The sequence below is a fragment of the Cyrtonyx montezumae genome, unplaced genomic scaffold (genome assembly GCF_038088225.1).
Source record: "Cyrtonyx montezumae isolate F1298 unplaced genomic scaffold, pur_monq_1.0 scaffold_5, whole genome shotgun sequence".
Classification (NCBI taxonomy): Eukaryota; Metazoa; Chordata; class Aves; order Galliformes; family Odontophoridae; genus Cyrtonyx; species Cyrtonyx montezumae.
This window is the reverse complement of record NW_027072056.1, coordinates 9,201,954-9,218,656: the sequence shown is the minus strand read 5'-3', so window position 1 is coordinate 9,218,656 and position 16,703 is coordinate 9,201,954. Positions and strand designations below refer to the sequence as shown.

The following is a 16,703-nucleotide window of genomic DNA, read 5'->3' as shown; positions in this document are numbered from 1 at the left end:
AACCCAGATCTCAGGCTTTGTGCTTGCTTTGTGCTTGTTGGGGCTGGAAGGCTGTTGTTTGGCCTTTGCTAACAGCTTCACCAGAGGAGCCTAGGAAATTCCAAACAAAATGCTTCTAATGGGAACTTAAAGGTGAAATGAAATAGGTTTTCTCCATTAGCTCAGTAATCCTGGCTGGCAAAGAGCAATGTTATCTTCAGAAACATGTGTCACAGGATATTCTTCAATGCATAATCATTTTAAACAGAGTCCTTTTTTGCTGGAGATGTGTTTGGGAGAGTGAATGGGGATAACAAGTAATATGAGCCAGATGCAAAATAGTATGAGATTTTTTTTCACTGGAAGCTTGAATGCTTGTGTAAACTGCACAGGGGCCCTGAAGTCTTACTGTAACAGGCTGTAACTTCACGCTTGATATAGGAAAGCAAGTCTCATTTTCAAGGCTGTTAGTGTTTATACCTTGAATATGCTTACGAGAGTGTTGACAATGCTGTAGATCCAGGCTCATAAGAATTATTAGATCCAAACGCTGATGAAAGAAAGTTTGTACTGTTTCAGAAGCATATTTTTAACAGGCTTTCTGTTAGCTAATAAGTATGGATTATGGAAGAGGTTTACTTCCAAGAAATTCTCATTAATTTTCAATGGAAAACTCAAATCCGAAAAATCTGTATGAAAGCATTTTAAAATCCAAATAGTTGGATTCCTAAATTACTGATCTGAAAAGCAAGGACCTCAGTTTTGAACTCTGTTACAGCTTTCTTGTATGGTTCTAGGAAATCACTTAGCATCTCTCTTTATACAAACCAGAACCCATAGTGCTCCTCTGCCTGGCAGAGGTGAAGGGGAGGCCAAGGAAGGTGATTGCAGAACAAGTTAAGGATCTCTCAACAACAGTCAAAGCATACAGTTTGGTTTTAATAGTAGTAGTCTGGAGTCACTGCGTATGCATCTAATAACTGCTGATTTTCAAGAGTCAAGTTATGAAGCTTCAAAAAAAGGGCATTTCTTTAGATGAAGCTATAGTATATTTCTAGCTGGAACGTGGCATTCATTTGTTTCATATCTGCGTGTTTTACCCCTTAGATACACTGTAGCAATGAACACCTTCAGTTTCTCAAATCAAAGTCAGTTTAAAGATTTACCATCCTGCTTTGGAGGGGATTCTCAGGGAACATCACGTCTAACTTTGGGCTCCATGAAGAACCGCCCCCAAAAAATCAAACCCTGTGTCTGAGAGCGTTGTCCAAACTTCCTGAACTCTGGCAGCTTGAGATCATGACTGCTGCCCAACCTGCACCTCCCCTGATGCACTTCTGTGCTGTTCCTTTGTGCCCTATTTCCAGTCGCCAGGGAGAAGAGCAAAGGCCATTGTACCATGCAGTACAAGGATTTGAAGCTAGTCTATTTTACTAGAATGCTGAAAAATTTATCTGACTCTTCTGGTTCCTCAAAACTGATTTAGAAATCTTTTGTGGATTGACCTTCTTCCCTTATGGAATTGCTGAGAAGCTTTTCATTCAACAATGTTAATGTTCACTTACATATCGTTTGTCTTTCAAGTCTGGTACGTTTTTTGTTTGTTATGGCAAATGGCAAGTTTTTTGTGACATCTATTAGCTGAGTACTAGTAGTGGCATTTACACTGGAAACAAGGGGAACAACTGCCCACAAAGATATTTTAAAATTCATAGACTAAAGGAAAACCAATGAGACATTCAGCTTAGTGAGAGTGATAACTGCTATTGACATCAATGAGATGAGATTTAATTTCAGAGGAAAGAAAACAAAACTGGATTAAACTTGTTCTTTGATCATTTCTTCTTCCCTCCATATCACCATTAGTAGTGGGAGTGAATCGATGAGCAGTTGGTATAACTTGCTTGGGAGTAATTAGAGATTGAATTTAGACCCTTTTTAGAACGTATATGGATTCTGATGCTAATTAGGCAAATTTGGAAATGTTTTCTTAGCTCAAAAATCATCTAATTTTGTTTGTATGTATCTTTTAAAATTAAAAATACTCTCCATGCTGCTAATTTAATAATAGATAACTTTCCTTATTATTATTTTTTTGTAAGTTATGAAACTTCTTAACTCTCTCCATGGAAACTTCCAAGGCACTGGGTATTAAATGAAGCTCTCAGACTGGTTCTGCTATTTACTCTCATTTTTCTGCACTAGAATTTGAGATAATTGCTTTTCTTTTTCCATTTAGCACTTTCAGACCATGTTAAAGACCAAGCTGAATGTCCTAACACTTCGAAAAGAGCCTCTCCCAACAGTGATCTTCCATGAACCAGAAGCCATTGAGCTGTGCACCACGACACCCCTCATGAAGACCCGGGCTCACACTGGATGCAAGGTAATTGAGAGTAAAACCTTAAGGAACTAGACCACTCTGGAATTGTCGAGTGTATGTAAGAGGAATAGAAAGAGCCAAATATAACCAGTGTGGTCATTGTTCTGGAAACACCATTGATGATGATTGCTTGAGTTAATTACCACAGGTTTGTAAATTAAAACAAACAAACAACAAAAGATGTTGGGGGGGGGGGGGGGGGCTCTAATAGAAGTTCTGGGCTTTGTTTAAAAAAATAAAAAGTTGAGATGTGTGGCACAATATTAATTGTGAAGAATTTCTGCTGGCCTCTAAGGAACATTGCTCCTTGTAAACCCAGTAATTGCTTTCTGCTAGTGCTAGGAAGTTGAAGGGCTAAGTGCTATGTGTTTGAATATAAAAGGCTCTACTTTCAGAGGTATAAACCTACCAAAATAACTGCAGGTTAAAACTTAAGGTTGACTATTAAAAGAAAAGAAGGGAGGTGTGTGGAGGGGGGTAGTAGGTGATGGGGGTAGTTAGATCTTGATTCAGTTGAACAACTAGATGAATTTGTCCACTTACATCAAAGCACAGCTTCTGAAGAAGCTCTGCTTCTTTAAAGTTTAACATCTTAGGAGCTCTCAGTGCATTCTTCTGTGGAAAAAATCCATATAAAAGTAGCAAACAACTCTACTCCATGTGCATCTTTCATTGGAGCTGTCTAACTTGATGGCAGAGCTTGCCTCACCTCTCCACAGGTAGCCTGAGCTCCAACTTGGGCTGTGCTACACTTCAGGGCCTGGCCACCAAACTGACTTTGCCTGGCTCAGGTGTTCATTGTGTGGGGAATCTACACACTCTTGGGGATCTCCAAACATAGAACATGAGCCTCTTTTGCTCTGTAAATCATCAGCTGTGGAAGAGTTGTTCACTGGTGCTGTATGTGCTGCGTACAGCTAAAGTGTACCACCTGTCACATGTGTGTGCACATGTATCCACATGCTTTCTCCTGAGCACTCTTTTGCTGAGGAATCTTATGAGAAAGAGATGAGATTGGAAAAGGTTGTTTCCTGTTGAGAACTGTAGCTTTTCATGGCATGCAGTGCCCACAGCATGAGCTGTGGGTGTCCTCTGAAGGGCTGTGCTATGGCACCTCTAGGTCTGATGCTCCTTCGCAAAGATTCCCATTGGGAAGTGTCATTTTTGTTTGACTATTTCCCTGCTATAATAGCTAAGAAATGAGACCATCACTAGATATTGAAGCAGTGCTGCCCTTTGCTGATGCAGTGGAACACAGGTCAAGTGACTCTAATATACCTTGTATGGTAGGTAGCTCGTCACGTCTGCTCTTCCTTGGTGATGCCTTTTGTCCTTTAAGTTGACATCTAATGAATTTTTAGAGAATATTAGCTATCATAAAAATGTTTCACAAAGTATCTGGCTTTCAACCCTACTGAGAGAGTTCAGACATAATAATGCTTTCTGAAATCAGTTTACCTCTGTGAACGTGCACAGAATTTAAATGAGCCTTTTTATTTAACCTTCAGTCCTTCAACTGAAAAAGCAGATTGTGGAGAGAGGTTGAACCCCTCAGTGAGGACAATCTCATTCTATATTTAGAGATATTTTTTATTTACTCATTTATTTTTTCCTGCAATATAACATAGTAGTGATGACTAGGGAACATCTACTGCCACAATATTCCCCTTCTCTGTCTGTATAATTTCTCCTTCTCCCACTAGCCAGTGTACCTCTTGTCTGTGCCAGAACCTTACCATGTGGTTTTAGGGACATGACCAGCTTCCCTTCAGGTAATTCAGCAGTTGTGATTTCCAGTACTTTCCCTGGGAAAATGATTCCACACGTTAGTCATTCCTATGGCTAAGAAATCCCCTGTAGTTTACTGAAGTGCTCCAATTTTACTCAGTCTTTCTAGCCACAACCTTTTTTTTATTTTTTTCCTTCTTCTTTCCACTGACTAAATGTATTCTTCTCTAAGAGAATTTACATCCTCTAGCTGTTTCTCCATAATTAGCCTTTCTCTCTTCTTTCACCTCTGATTATTAGTTCCTTGCTGAGTGATGTGATAATAGTGTTGCCATAACAAAGCTGACATTTTATAATACAATTTTTTGTGCTGTAGGGTCTGATCCATAACTGTTATTCCAGACATAAGTGGGAGATACTGTGGGGTGTCTCTGGTACCGTCAAGCCTTCACAATTTGGAGACCTGGGCTTTTCAGGCAAGAGAACAGTATCCAGTTTTTCTTTCTTTCATGAGTCATAGTCTTTTGATCCTCAGTCATTTTATTCCTCTTGGCTGAAATTCGTCCAGTTTTTCTATGTAATCCCATTAATGAGATAGTATCATTCTTCTGACAGAGGCTCCAGAAATCTCATTTTATTGCACTGCTTTAACATAAGTCTCAGCTGGCACCATCGTGTTACAGGAGCTTGACACATGCAATTGCTTTGCTGTTCAGAGGTCTGGACATAGGTTTTCTTACAGGATTGCTCTTTTCCTTGTCCTTTTACCACAAGACAAGTTTCTCTTTTCTATTTCATTCAGTGTTAGCTTCTGAATCCCAAAGAAACAAAACTTTTCTGCTGAGATCCAATCTCATTCTGTAATTGAATGTGATGTCTTTAAGAATAGCAGAGAGAGGGTTTGCTTTAACTAATCCACGTGGAACGCCCACGTAATCTGTAAAGTTAAATAACTGAAGAAATTTATGGAGTCTACTTCTCTTTCATCCACATTTCCAATTCTGAAGCAATTTCATGGCCATTGTGTTTCCTGGAACACACTTTCTTTTTTTTTTTCTTAGAGCAGGAGGCTTCAGGCTTGCTCCTCCTGTCACTGCATGTCCACACCTGCCTGCCTAAGCTGGCTGCACTGTCACTGTTCCCACCCCACCAAACTCACTGGCATGATTTCACAAAACAGGAGAGAGCAGATATCATTTGCATCGATTTGCAGTGCAAGGCTGTAGGCACACATGTTTCAGAGCTAGTGGTTCTGGTTGCTCATTCAGACAGCAGCTGACTCAAAGGCTGTTGCTCCTAGGGGGGCATCTTCTTGCTCTCCTTACCACACCAGTTGTGTCTGCAAATGGGGAGTGACAGCCCCACACTTGGCAGTTGCACTTCTGCAGCCCCACTCAGCAGACAGCCTAAAATGGAGCAGGATTTATGTGTTCAATAAAGCACTTAGACCCTTGTGCAGGGTTGTCTGCTTTCATTAGAGCCATGGTATACATTAGGTGAGAGGCAGGTCTTGTGCCCTGGAGGAGCTGCAGCCAAACCCTGGTGTTCTGCCTCCTTCCTCCCCACAATAGACATGGGGTTTGTGGAGCACCAAGCATCATGGACTGGAGCTGGTCTGAAAAATGAAAAATCCAACCTGGCTTATTGTAAACTTGTAAATAGCAAGTCTCAGCTCAAGCTAAGCCACCTTGTCCTGCAGGACAAAAGGAGTAGGAAAGTCTTTTATTTCTTCCCAGCTGGGGCACGTTTTCAATCACAGGCTCCAAATTTGCTCTTTTTAAAATATGTTTATATATACAGATGTGAGTGCTGGATAGATGCTTGTGAATGTGTGCCTGTCCTTGTTCGAATCCTGAGGAGTTTGATTTCACTGATTGTCCGACTTGTAGGTCTTTCATGTCAGTCGTGATGTGCTCTTGTGTTGCAGCTGGAAAATTCCTCTTGCCTTATCGTAGCACTAAGTACCTCCAGATGGAAACTGAAAATCTGGAACACCTCCAGAAAATAAGCCACTGTCTGCTCAGAAATGTGTTCTTTCTCTGTGCCTTTTAACAGATTCTGTTTAAGTTCGGTGTGTTGTACACTTCTTTAATGTCCTCACTGGCTTACACTGATTCTAATGTTTCTTGATTTCTGTCCCTTTCAGCTATGGTGGTGGTGTGAAGGGAACTGCCTCAATGACTCCTTCTCTATTGCTGTAGCTTTTCCAGGCACTGCTGCATTAATGCAAAAGGACAGAGGTTAAAAATGCTGTCTTTGATTTTTGAAGTGGTGTCATAGTTGTTTTTTATTTTTATTTTTTGTTTTCTAATATTAGAAGGCTCTTCAAAGTGAAATCAGTGCTGAATAATCAGTAGCTAACTGTAACCCACTTGGATAATATGATTTTATTCCTCAAGTTTCCACCAGTAGGTAAGCTTTTTCTGAGCAGGTGGGAAGCTGACATGAGAAACATAAACAATACAAATAATTGAATTCTTATGAGGGTGTTTTTTTTTTAAATGACCAACTGTCTATTCATGACATGGTGTTTGCAGACATGATACTCATTGCTTGCCTGTCTGATTGGATGTGGCTGGTAAGGTTATTCATTCAGGCTTTGAGGAAGGGATGGTGTTGAAATTTCTGTAGTGGTATATCTTAGGTTATGACTGACTAAAGTCTTGGTATTTAAAAATCAAATCTTGCAGGTATTGATAGTTTTTGTGTTTTTTTTTTTTTAATATAAGCATTAATAGAAATAAATGGAGTTTGGTCTTTGGGAATAGTTTAATCTTTTTGCTCAGAAGGCAAAAGTAAAAATGGTTCCTGTGTTAAGCTTGCTGCAGGCTGGTGAGTACAGTGGGGTTTTATCTGTGTCTGTGTAGCAGGAAGGGGCTGCAGCCCAGAGCTGGGCTCCCTGCAGCAGCTGGGGCCAGCAGCTAGCACTATGGAGCGTCCTGCAGAGTTCCTGGCAGCCATCCACCCTGCCTGGCTGTCCCTTGTGGGCAGATTTCACTTCCCCTTTGTCTCTGCCTTTCTCCCGTTTTTGTTCTTGTCCCTGAAGTAACTTTCACTGTTGGAGACATTGTGGGCCCTACTAATAAATCTCTCTGCATGTGAAACTCCCTCAGCATGCACTGAGCAATAGGATTTACACCAGAGTAGCAGGGACTGGCAAGTAGTCTGTGAGGTAAAAATTCATAATGTAGGATGAACAGCAAGCAATATTGATAGTGATCTGATTATATTCCATAAAAACACAGTGTTTCTCATTGGGATACTTACTAAGTAAATAAAACTTTGTCTTAAAATTGCCCATCTAGGTCTGTCTCTGTTGCCTAGTGTAAGAGAGTAATTTAGGAATAATGTCTACATAAACATTGCTGCCTGTTTTTGTTTTTCTACCTTATTAATTTTGATTGCAAGTGCCTTGCAGCAGGGCTGTCTCTTAGCACACTGCAAAATAACCCAGTTCTACTCTACCCTAGATGCCACTATAGCAGATGTATTAAAACTGTTGTTGCTTTTATTTTAGTTGCTGCAGTTTTAAAACTTGAGTACTTAATTTCATCTAGATCAGACTTTCCCAAGCCATTTTCCCCAACATTTCTGTTCTTTGCAGTCTCTGCCATTTGTGTCCTGTCCTAATCAGCTGAGCCAAATACATCATTGCTTTAAATTTCAGGAGCAGCTGGTTCAGCATGCTCCTCATTTCCTGGAGCTTCCCTCTGCTTTCAGGAAATCTCCCAGCTGAGGAACCATATCCCCAGGTGGCAACCCCTGCCTCACACATCTTTTTTGCTTCCCAGACTCTAGATTTTTGCTCTGGCTGGCCAAAGAGTAAGTGGATGGTTCCCCTCTGATGTGCTTCACTGAACTTAGGTTGTGTTTTGTTTCTTGATAATGAATCAATTAACTGTAATACAAACAATCTCTCTCATTTCAATACCCATAGTTCTTTACTGTTCATATCAACTTATTGGCTCTGAAAGGTTGAAAATGTGCCTCAAGACTTTCTAAGACAGGGAAATCCAGAAGATATAAATCAATGGCTTAACAATCAAGTGTTTTATTTAAATTATCATGGAGGATTTAAGTATTCTGATCCTCTAAAATATTTATTGGTATTTTGGCTACTCAAACCATAGCTGGTTGGAAGCTGCATGTATTCTTAAATCCACCTCACTTTATCCTAATTAAATTTAATATAAATGATTCATTGCAGCTACTACATGGTCAGGAATTACTGCCTTGAGTGTAGTTCTGTCTGATTGTAAATACAAGTCCAGCTAGCTGGCTGGTCTTCATTACCAGTTTGTAAGCCTGTAACATTAAGATGGATGTTAACTTTATTAAAGATACAAATTAAACAGTTGAAAAAAAGCTAAACTATACCATCACTCTCCAACCTACTGTTTTCCATCATAATTAATGTGAATGTGAAGTAAAGGGCTTATTACAATCTTGCTTCATTAAAGGTCTTCTGTTGTTATCCTTAAGCATTACGTATTTTGTACTGTGAAGGGGGAGCATTATTCTATCAGTCTGTCTTGTTTTTCTGCTGCTTTCTTCCCCCATTAAATGAGGCAAAGAGATGCATATCAACTCTTGCATGGGGCAGATGTTAATAGGTTCAGTATATTTAAATACAGTGCTCATTGGTGAGAGATGAAGAGGGCTTTAATGATGTGTTTTCCAAAAGATGAGTTCATCAAATAAACTGATGCCACAGCAAGTATACTGTATGAAGGATTTTGTTTACTTTGTCTTCATGTAGTATTACAGAAATAACAAAAAAAGAAAAAGCTTTATACTGAAGTTAGAGAAAAGTAAAGTGCCTACAGACACTTTTCGTATGACTGTATCCCAGAGTACTTCATGAGGATTAGTCCAAGTCCCATTCTAATCTTAAAAATGGAGACTTGATGTTATGCTTTCTTTCTCAGGGCATGACCAAAAAGGTCTTGTCCTGCACCTCTAAAGTTAACAGTAGATTTGCTGTGGGCTCCATAGTGAGTGTGCTGAGATGCACCCTGAAGTGTAGCCTTGCAGCATTGCAGCCACTTTCACACAGCATAATACTGGCTGCTCAGTGTTGAGCTTTGGGTAAAAGCTCTCCTGCATATGATTTTATTTATTTCATGCATGGAAAGCTCATTTGCATCACTGAGGACTGATACTCTAAGTAAGTGCAGAAGAGCTAATAGAAGTATGAAGGGTAGATGCAAGCAGAGAACATTAAAGTGTCATAATGCTTCATTTCCTGAAGTCCAGGAGTCCTGGGTGGAGAATATAAATGGTCTGAAGCGTTTATTAAATCTTAATCCATGCCTGCTTTAAATAGGACCTTCTGCGATGTTTAGTTTTGCTGTGTTGGATGTGTTTTGGCATAGTTTTATCTGCGTACTGGTAAAGTGGCATTGTAAGATTCATATATTCTGAGAGCAGTCTAAGTTACGTCCTGTCAGATATAGTAGTGGTATTTTTTTTTTTCATAACATTTGCACCAGTGACATTTTTCAAGCCATGGTTCAAGTAAAGGGCATCTTGTTATTTGTAAGTTCTCATAACCAATCTGAAAATGATCTTGTATTTCACAGTCAAGTTCATGTTTCTGATTTAATAACCCTTGGAGGAAATAGCATGTAGCTGTTTTCTGTGTATGAAGGAGTAACTTTGCTATGAATATATGCACGCTAATTAAAGGAAAACTGTTTCAAATTTTTTCCTGCTTTCTTTTGGGTTTTCATTGAAAATGTGACTCTTGAAACCTCATAAAGGTGTTCCACAAAATGAATATGGTAGTAACCTTGGGGCAGTGCTGTTGACAGGGAGAATAGGAGGATTTCTGGGAGCTGCCCTGCATGCTGGTGAGCAGTGCAGGACTGGAGATGTCGTGGATGTCTGGTTCCCTGGGACTTGCTTCAAGGAGGTAACTTGAGGATTTGCTGGGTGAATTGTGAGGAAAGTTGGGGAATGAGCTTGGTTTTGTAGAGTTTGATGAACATGGATGTGTACATGTTCCTTGGAGGAGAAGGAGGTTGGGTCCCTTACACCTTGGGCTGAGAAGGAAGGCTTCCAATTGCCATAGACCGTGCAAATGATGTCCTACTGTTAGTGTGCTGGGATCTCCTCAGCCCCCTTCTCAGAGCAAGGCTCAGGGTCCCTGGCTTTGCACACAGAGTGACCTATTTGCAGCACTGCTTTGGTCTGCATGAAGAAATAGGAACAGACATGTCACACCACAGTGGGAGCACGTTCATTCAAATAAGCCAGACTGAACAATAAGAAATTGAAAAACTCAGGGAAATAAAGTCACAGGATCCATTAGAACCTATGCTTTACACCTCCTGTTGGTGCATGTAGAGTGTAACACTTGCACAACCACTGCATATGTTGCATTTAATTTTATGCCCTTAGTTATGTTCCTTGAAGCAGACGCAGTGAGTTCCAGTAAAGAAAATGAGTAACAGTGCATTATGTGCAGCCTGGGAAGTGTTGGGCACACAAACAGAAATCCCTCCAGCTGTAGCTGAGCACGTCCTATGCCTTCAGATCTTTGGTGGCATTAGCTAACTTTGATTTAACAAAAGCTTGAATTGGAAATCATCAGCCCTTCATTTTGTTAGCAAATTTTATTTATCAGCAGAAGTAGGCTAAATTAAACCACCTAATGCAAAACAAGTCACTTAACAGTTTGTATTTCAATTGGGTATGGAAGCTATAGTGCCTGAGATTCAAAGAGCACAGTGCAAAATGCAGGGATATAGAACATGAAAATACTTCCTGTGACTTGGTTGAGAATGAGCACCAGCTATTCCCAAATTTCACCCTTGCTTGTAAGCGCTGCTGGAAAACTTGTGCAGTAACAAGGAGACCAGTTTCTGTGTGCTGGTGGATACTCAGAACTCTTTAGTATGTATAATTTGTATTTCTGTAGGATTTCTCGCCCAGAAAGATCCCAAACCACTTTGTAAAACAGCTCTGTTGTCCCCTGCTGTTCAGCTGCCATTCCTGGCCAGCAGCCTTGTTTGCAAAAGTCAGGCGAGCTTTGCAGCACTGGGCAATCTGGAAAAGATGCTGAAAATTAAAATGCGTGGTTTTGTTAAATAATAGTATATTGAAACAAGGTAATAAAAAGCAATATATATTGATGAAATTCCTTCAGTGCATGAAATCTTGTTAAATACTTTTGTATCTTGAAACCCTAATATGATTCTTGTCAGTTCTAGGAATCAGTTTTTAAGGTACTTAGAGCTGCTGTCTATTCGTACCTGTCTCACAGGAGATAGGATACCAGGATACTGTTTTCACAAAGTTTATTTAACTATTTAAAAGGAACTAAATCTGTCTGTTGCTGGAAATCTTTAAATTTTGAAATTCTAAACTTCCTACTTTAGGAAATCTTCCACTACGTGGCTGTATAATAATATGAATAATATCATACTCTGTGTGCCAGTAAAGGAGAAAGTTCTGCCTTGTACAGTCTTGTACGAAGCCAAGATAGTGCTGCGAAGAGCAGGGCAATGGTTAGGTCCTAGATAGTTGCGGTTTTGCTTAGAATATTTGTTTCTTATGCCACAGAAAACATTGTGCTCATCACAATTACTCAGGCATGGCCTTCTTGTCATAGAAGCTAATTGCTTCCATAATAATTAAGGTTCAAATATCTAAGACCTAATAGCTTTTGACATATAAAAATTAAAACGAGATTGAAATTTATTGTAGTGGTTATGCCGAGCAGATGCTGCAGTCGCTGTCGATTTTTTTTTGTTCTAACACGTCCTTGGGAAACATTTCTGTGGTGGTTCAGCTTCTCCTGTGGGAGGAAGGAGCTGTGATCTGTGTGATGCTGTTGTGGTGGCTGGCAAGCACAGGGGAAGCTGGTGCTTCTCCATGGTGGTCAGGACATGCTGTGAGCTGGCTTTTGGGAGCAAGCACCCTCCTTCATAGCATCTTGAACAAAAGCCAAGACCTTCTGGTTCAGTGGCTGTTACTCCCTTGTATCATTGCAGTGGGCACCTCCCCACTCAGCAGCATGGAGTGGGCTCAAAGTGGTGGCAGACCGTTTTAGGCAGTGTTTTTTGCAACAAAGGCATATGGTAATATTATGCATGGCTCTTCCCCTGAAGCTGTCCGTATTTTTTACTCAATTTTCATTAGAATACTGCAAAATATGTATTTGGTGCTGGGTACCCACCGTTCACACTCATTTCAGCCAACGTGACCCTTCTCAAGAATTTATAAGCTCTCCTTACAGCTATGCTATGCCCAAAGCCACCTGGTTTTATTTTGAGGCTGATCCTGTATGCTCAGGGTTTCCCACCGAATCAAACAACACTGCCAAACAAGGAGGCTGAAATTGGATTACAGAGCTGTTCCTCTGTTGATGAGGTACTGCTGTCCTTGTTTATAGATGCACAGGCTGCAGGAATGTAGATTAATGTTGCAATAAGAAAAATAATTGCGTCATCAGAGAAGAGAATGCCCTCTGTGTGCCACCTCTGCTTTTGTTGGTCTTGGGAGCAATTGCATATTCTATTGCAATATAACCTGCAATGCAAAATGATGTATAAAGATGAAAGCTGCTCCAAAAGTAATGTCTTCTGTTTTGTCGTATTAGCTCACGTCAGGGGTAGATGTTGGTGATATAGCAATAGAGGCTGAACCCTCCTGCCAATATTCCGTTACTTTATGTTGCCGTGTGACAGATGGCAGCAGAGGGGCAGTCTGACAAAGTGGTGTCTGACATGGAAGTGCTTATGAGGCAAAAGCACGTAATTTAATTCAGATCTTCTGCACAGAAAAAAAAAATTACACTCACTGGTGTTCTTTGATGTTTGCTGAATCTGTAGACCAAAGAGTGGATGTTAGCATGGTGAGATGGTGGGTGGTGTTTTTCAGTGGTGGTGACAGCAGTGTGAAAGACAAGCCATGTTCCATATGGCCATGCAGATTGTTATGAGCACATTGCGCAGGCTTTTGGCATGCTGGTGAAAATGCACAGTTAATGGTGGTGATTATGCTGAAAAAATGGTGTTTGTTAGAGAATTTCCTCTGTCAAACAGTGCTATTGTGCTTTTTGATTTTGTTGTAGTTTCCATGGGAGTAAACAGGAGGCATTACTTTTGGAGCAACCTATGTCTATTAGCTTGAAAAAGGAAGGAAAATTTTCAATTCCTGGGGATTGATGTCAGTGTTTGAGACTAATAACATTAAATATGCAAATCCTTTAAGAGAAAAAAATATATAGTTAAATTCTTATACCAATATCCATCCTTACAGTACAATTCTGGGCAGTTTTAAGGCTTGATGAATGTCACCTGTTGCTGATCCTCCACGTTTATTGCAGTCTACTGCTTTTATTAGACTCCAGGCTTGTGGCAATTTAGCAAGATTTCTTCTCTGAAATTCAAGGTTGTATAGGAATATCAAGTACAACAGAGGCAGGATTTCTCCCCTGCCTTCTCTTCTTTAAAATCTATCAGTCTCCTTTCTAAAAATCTGCAGCCTGGTTTGGACTGTCTGTAAGTAATAGCGTCCATACGCAAACAGTTTAAGTAGAAGGAAATTATTCAAAATGAAATGAGAAAATTTTGAAATGAGAGTAAGTTATGAATATTTGCTCCTTCGTTAAAAACCAACTGAACTATTTGTGAAGGACTAGTCATTTGGTGGCATTTTTTTCTAATTCTCAGGGTCTTGTTTACTTCAGTGTGTGCATGTTCTTGTGCTTTTTTTCCCTTCAGCAATTTACTTTTTGGTAGCAGAGAGAAAATGAGAGGGGAAAAACAGGTTTCAAGTCAGAAGCAGACTTAAATTAGCATCTCTGAGCTCAGAGGAAGATCTGTGTAAAGATTGATATAGCTGACTATGAAACTGGGAGAGGAGATAAGGAAAAAAAGCTGAAATAAGGTAAGATAATATCTGTCTCATGATTATTTTGAGAATGTTCTTGAAGGTGACTCTAGGTATTCTCTGGGACAGGATGGACAGAAGCCAAACGGATTCTAATTCCTTATAGGGTTTCCATCTTTGACTAAATTACCAATAGGCTAGGAGTAATTCCCATGTGCTGATACATTCAACACATACTTGCAAATTGTGTAATAACATATTTTTCTCGGCTATTTCTAACCACAGTGGCCAGAATCTGGTGAGAATCACCATGAGATGTGGTTTTTGGGTTGGTTTTGCTGTGGGTTAAACTGGTATACTTCCTTTGACTTGTTTGCTATGCTAAGTTACATCAGCTAAAATTTGGGCTTTAGCTTGATATATGGCTTGTGATTCCTACTGATTGAAAGCAGATCATTAACAGATGTTAATTTAATCGAAGTAATTTAGTGCAGGATATGTGAACCAGTGCTGTTTGTCATTAGTTATTAACTTCAAGTGTTAAAAATATTAGATAATTCTTGAAATACTTTCTGTTACATGAAGCAACTTGCTCGTGATTTAAGGGGAGGTGTGTTTACACTCCTTGGTTTTGCCCGGAGTTGCATTTAAAGGCCTTTACACAGAGGCAAACAGATTATGTGATTCTGCATTCCCAGGTGGGAATATCTGCTATCTGCCTAATAAATGTCTAACACTGAGGTGCTGCATGACCGAATGCTCTTGTGCATACTTACGTAGGGATACAAAAGCAAATGCTAGCAAAGAAAATGCAGTGGGAATTCTGTGGCCTTGATTTGCTCAGCAGGTGTAACTGTGTTGACTTTCCAGGTTGTGAGTGTGGTAGATGTTACTGGTGAGTGAGCATGATTTTAAATCAATAAACAAAGTAGGAATTGAGCAAACAGACTCAGACATGGGACTCTCACTCCCAGGCTGCCTGGCCAGGACAAGGCTACTCCAGACCTTGCAGTAGCTGCTGGAGGGCCTGCCTGAGGGTCTTGCATGTCAGCCACGGTTCTCTCAGCTTTTCTGCAAGTTTTGTGTTCAGAGATAGCTTATTAGTTATTAGTAAAAAGGCCTTGCCATGACCCCGGAAAAGTACCGAAGGAGAGTTCTCAAGGGGCCTTGGTGTGGTGAGCAGAGGCTGCAGCAGCATGCCTTTCCCTTAGGTCCACCTTACCAGCCCTTGTGGATGGAGTCTCAGTATCACTGTAACTTGAAATCAGATATCAGTAACTTGTGTCCATTTGAAATACTCTCATCCGGAGATTATGCAATAGGAATTAAATTCCTATAATTTCTGACAAAAGATTTTCAGCTTATAAGTCCTTCTTTGTGAAAGCAAGGGACTCATGTTGTGGAAATCTATTGTGAAACCAGAGGAGAGGAGTAACATAGCCCCTGGACTTTGTAGCAGGAGCCTCGTGAACAATTGTAAGGCACTCTTGCTGTCTCTTTACATTTGTCAGCCTGCCCTCATTTTCCAGTGGAGTCACTTTTTGTTTCAGTGCTGGGGATGGGAGAGGAGCAGCAAGGCAGGAGCGGGCTCATGACAGGTGGTCAAGAGCACATCTTGACTGTCACGCCATGAGGCAAGGGGCCAAGGGAGGAGCATCTTTCAAATAAATATTAAAATTATACTCTGAGATATATTTCATAAGATTATTTTTATTTCAGTTTGCTCCTCAATAAAGTAATGAATTTCAGTTTGGAATGAGACACAGGTCATGACTGAAGGCATACTTCTGTAATTTCCCTCTCTTTTACTCCTTAGGTTCCATTTTTGCTCTTCATTATCAATTAATTTTATGTCAGTATGAGTTCATGAGGTTACAAAAGTGCATGATGTTTCTCACATTGTAGCAGCTTTCTGCATACCAACCCTTTTGCCCTTTTGACTATATGGAAAACTATAAATGTGTCACACAGGAAAATATAAATGAGTTCTGCTGAGGTCCCAGACACTCCTTCCAGAGTTGCAATTTCTTAAGAGATGTCTGAGCTTTACCCTACATGCAGCTATCGCAGTGAACCTGACTGAAATTCTGTTAATTATTTTGGAGACGTTTTTGTGTGACATGTCTTGAGAAAAGAGTCTGAGCATCTGTGAAACAGATGAAGTGAAAATTCCTCTGGCTTCTATCAGCAAACATAAGCAGGTGGAGTACATCCAAGTTTCTGCAGCAGAGGGAGGGACTTCAGAAAATACAATGGTTTGCAGCACAGGGAGAAAACTGAAAGAAAAATAGTTACTTAAAGATCTAAATTTTACAAAATCACAGAACTGTAGGGGTTGGAAGGATCCTCTAGCGATCATCAAGTCCAACCCTTGTGCCAAAGCAGCTCCCAGCCCAGGTTGCTCAGGTAGGCATTCAGGTGGGTCTTGAATGTCCTCAGAGGGGACTCCACCACCTCTCTGTGCAGCCTGTGCCAGTGCTCCATCACTGCACTGTGAAGGAGTTCCCACACGTGTTTGTGTGGAACTTCCTATGCATGTAGTGATGCTGTATCTTGTAAGGCCAGTCCAGGAGCAGCAACTTCATTTCAAGGGCTATTGTAACTTGATTGTCAGGTTCATATAGGAAATGTACAGCACACTGTAGACTCTCCAGGATACAGAGACCTGAATCTAGAGCTGCACATTGTAAATAGGATTTATTTCTGGGTTTGAGAGGTATTACAGGTGTTAACACTGTGCAGTCACTAAGGTAATCTTTCAAATACATTGCTG

At 40.3% G+C, this 16,703-nt stretch overlaps 1 protein-coding gene across 1 annotated transcript in view; it reads left to right on the top strand.

The window, feature by feature from the left end:
* Window positions 1-16,703, top strand: part of PID1 (phosphotyrosine interaction domain containing 1) — a 78,787-nt gene that overhangs the window by 29,376 nt on the left and 32,708 nt on the right. The window contains exon 2 of the mRNA XM_065748562.1: window positions 2,219-2,365. Within this exon, the coding sequence (XP_065604634.1) occupies window positions 2,219-2,365 (147 nt within the window). The remainder of the gene's footprint in view (window positions 1-2,218; window positions 2,366-16,703) is intronic.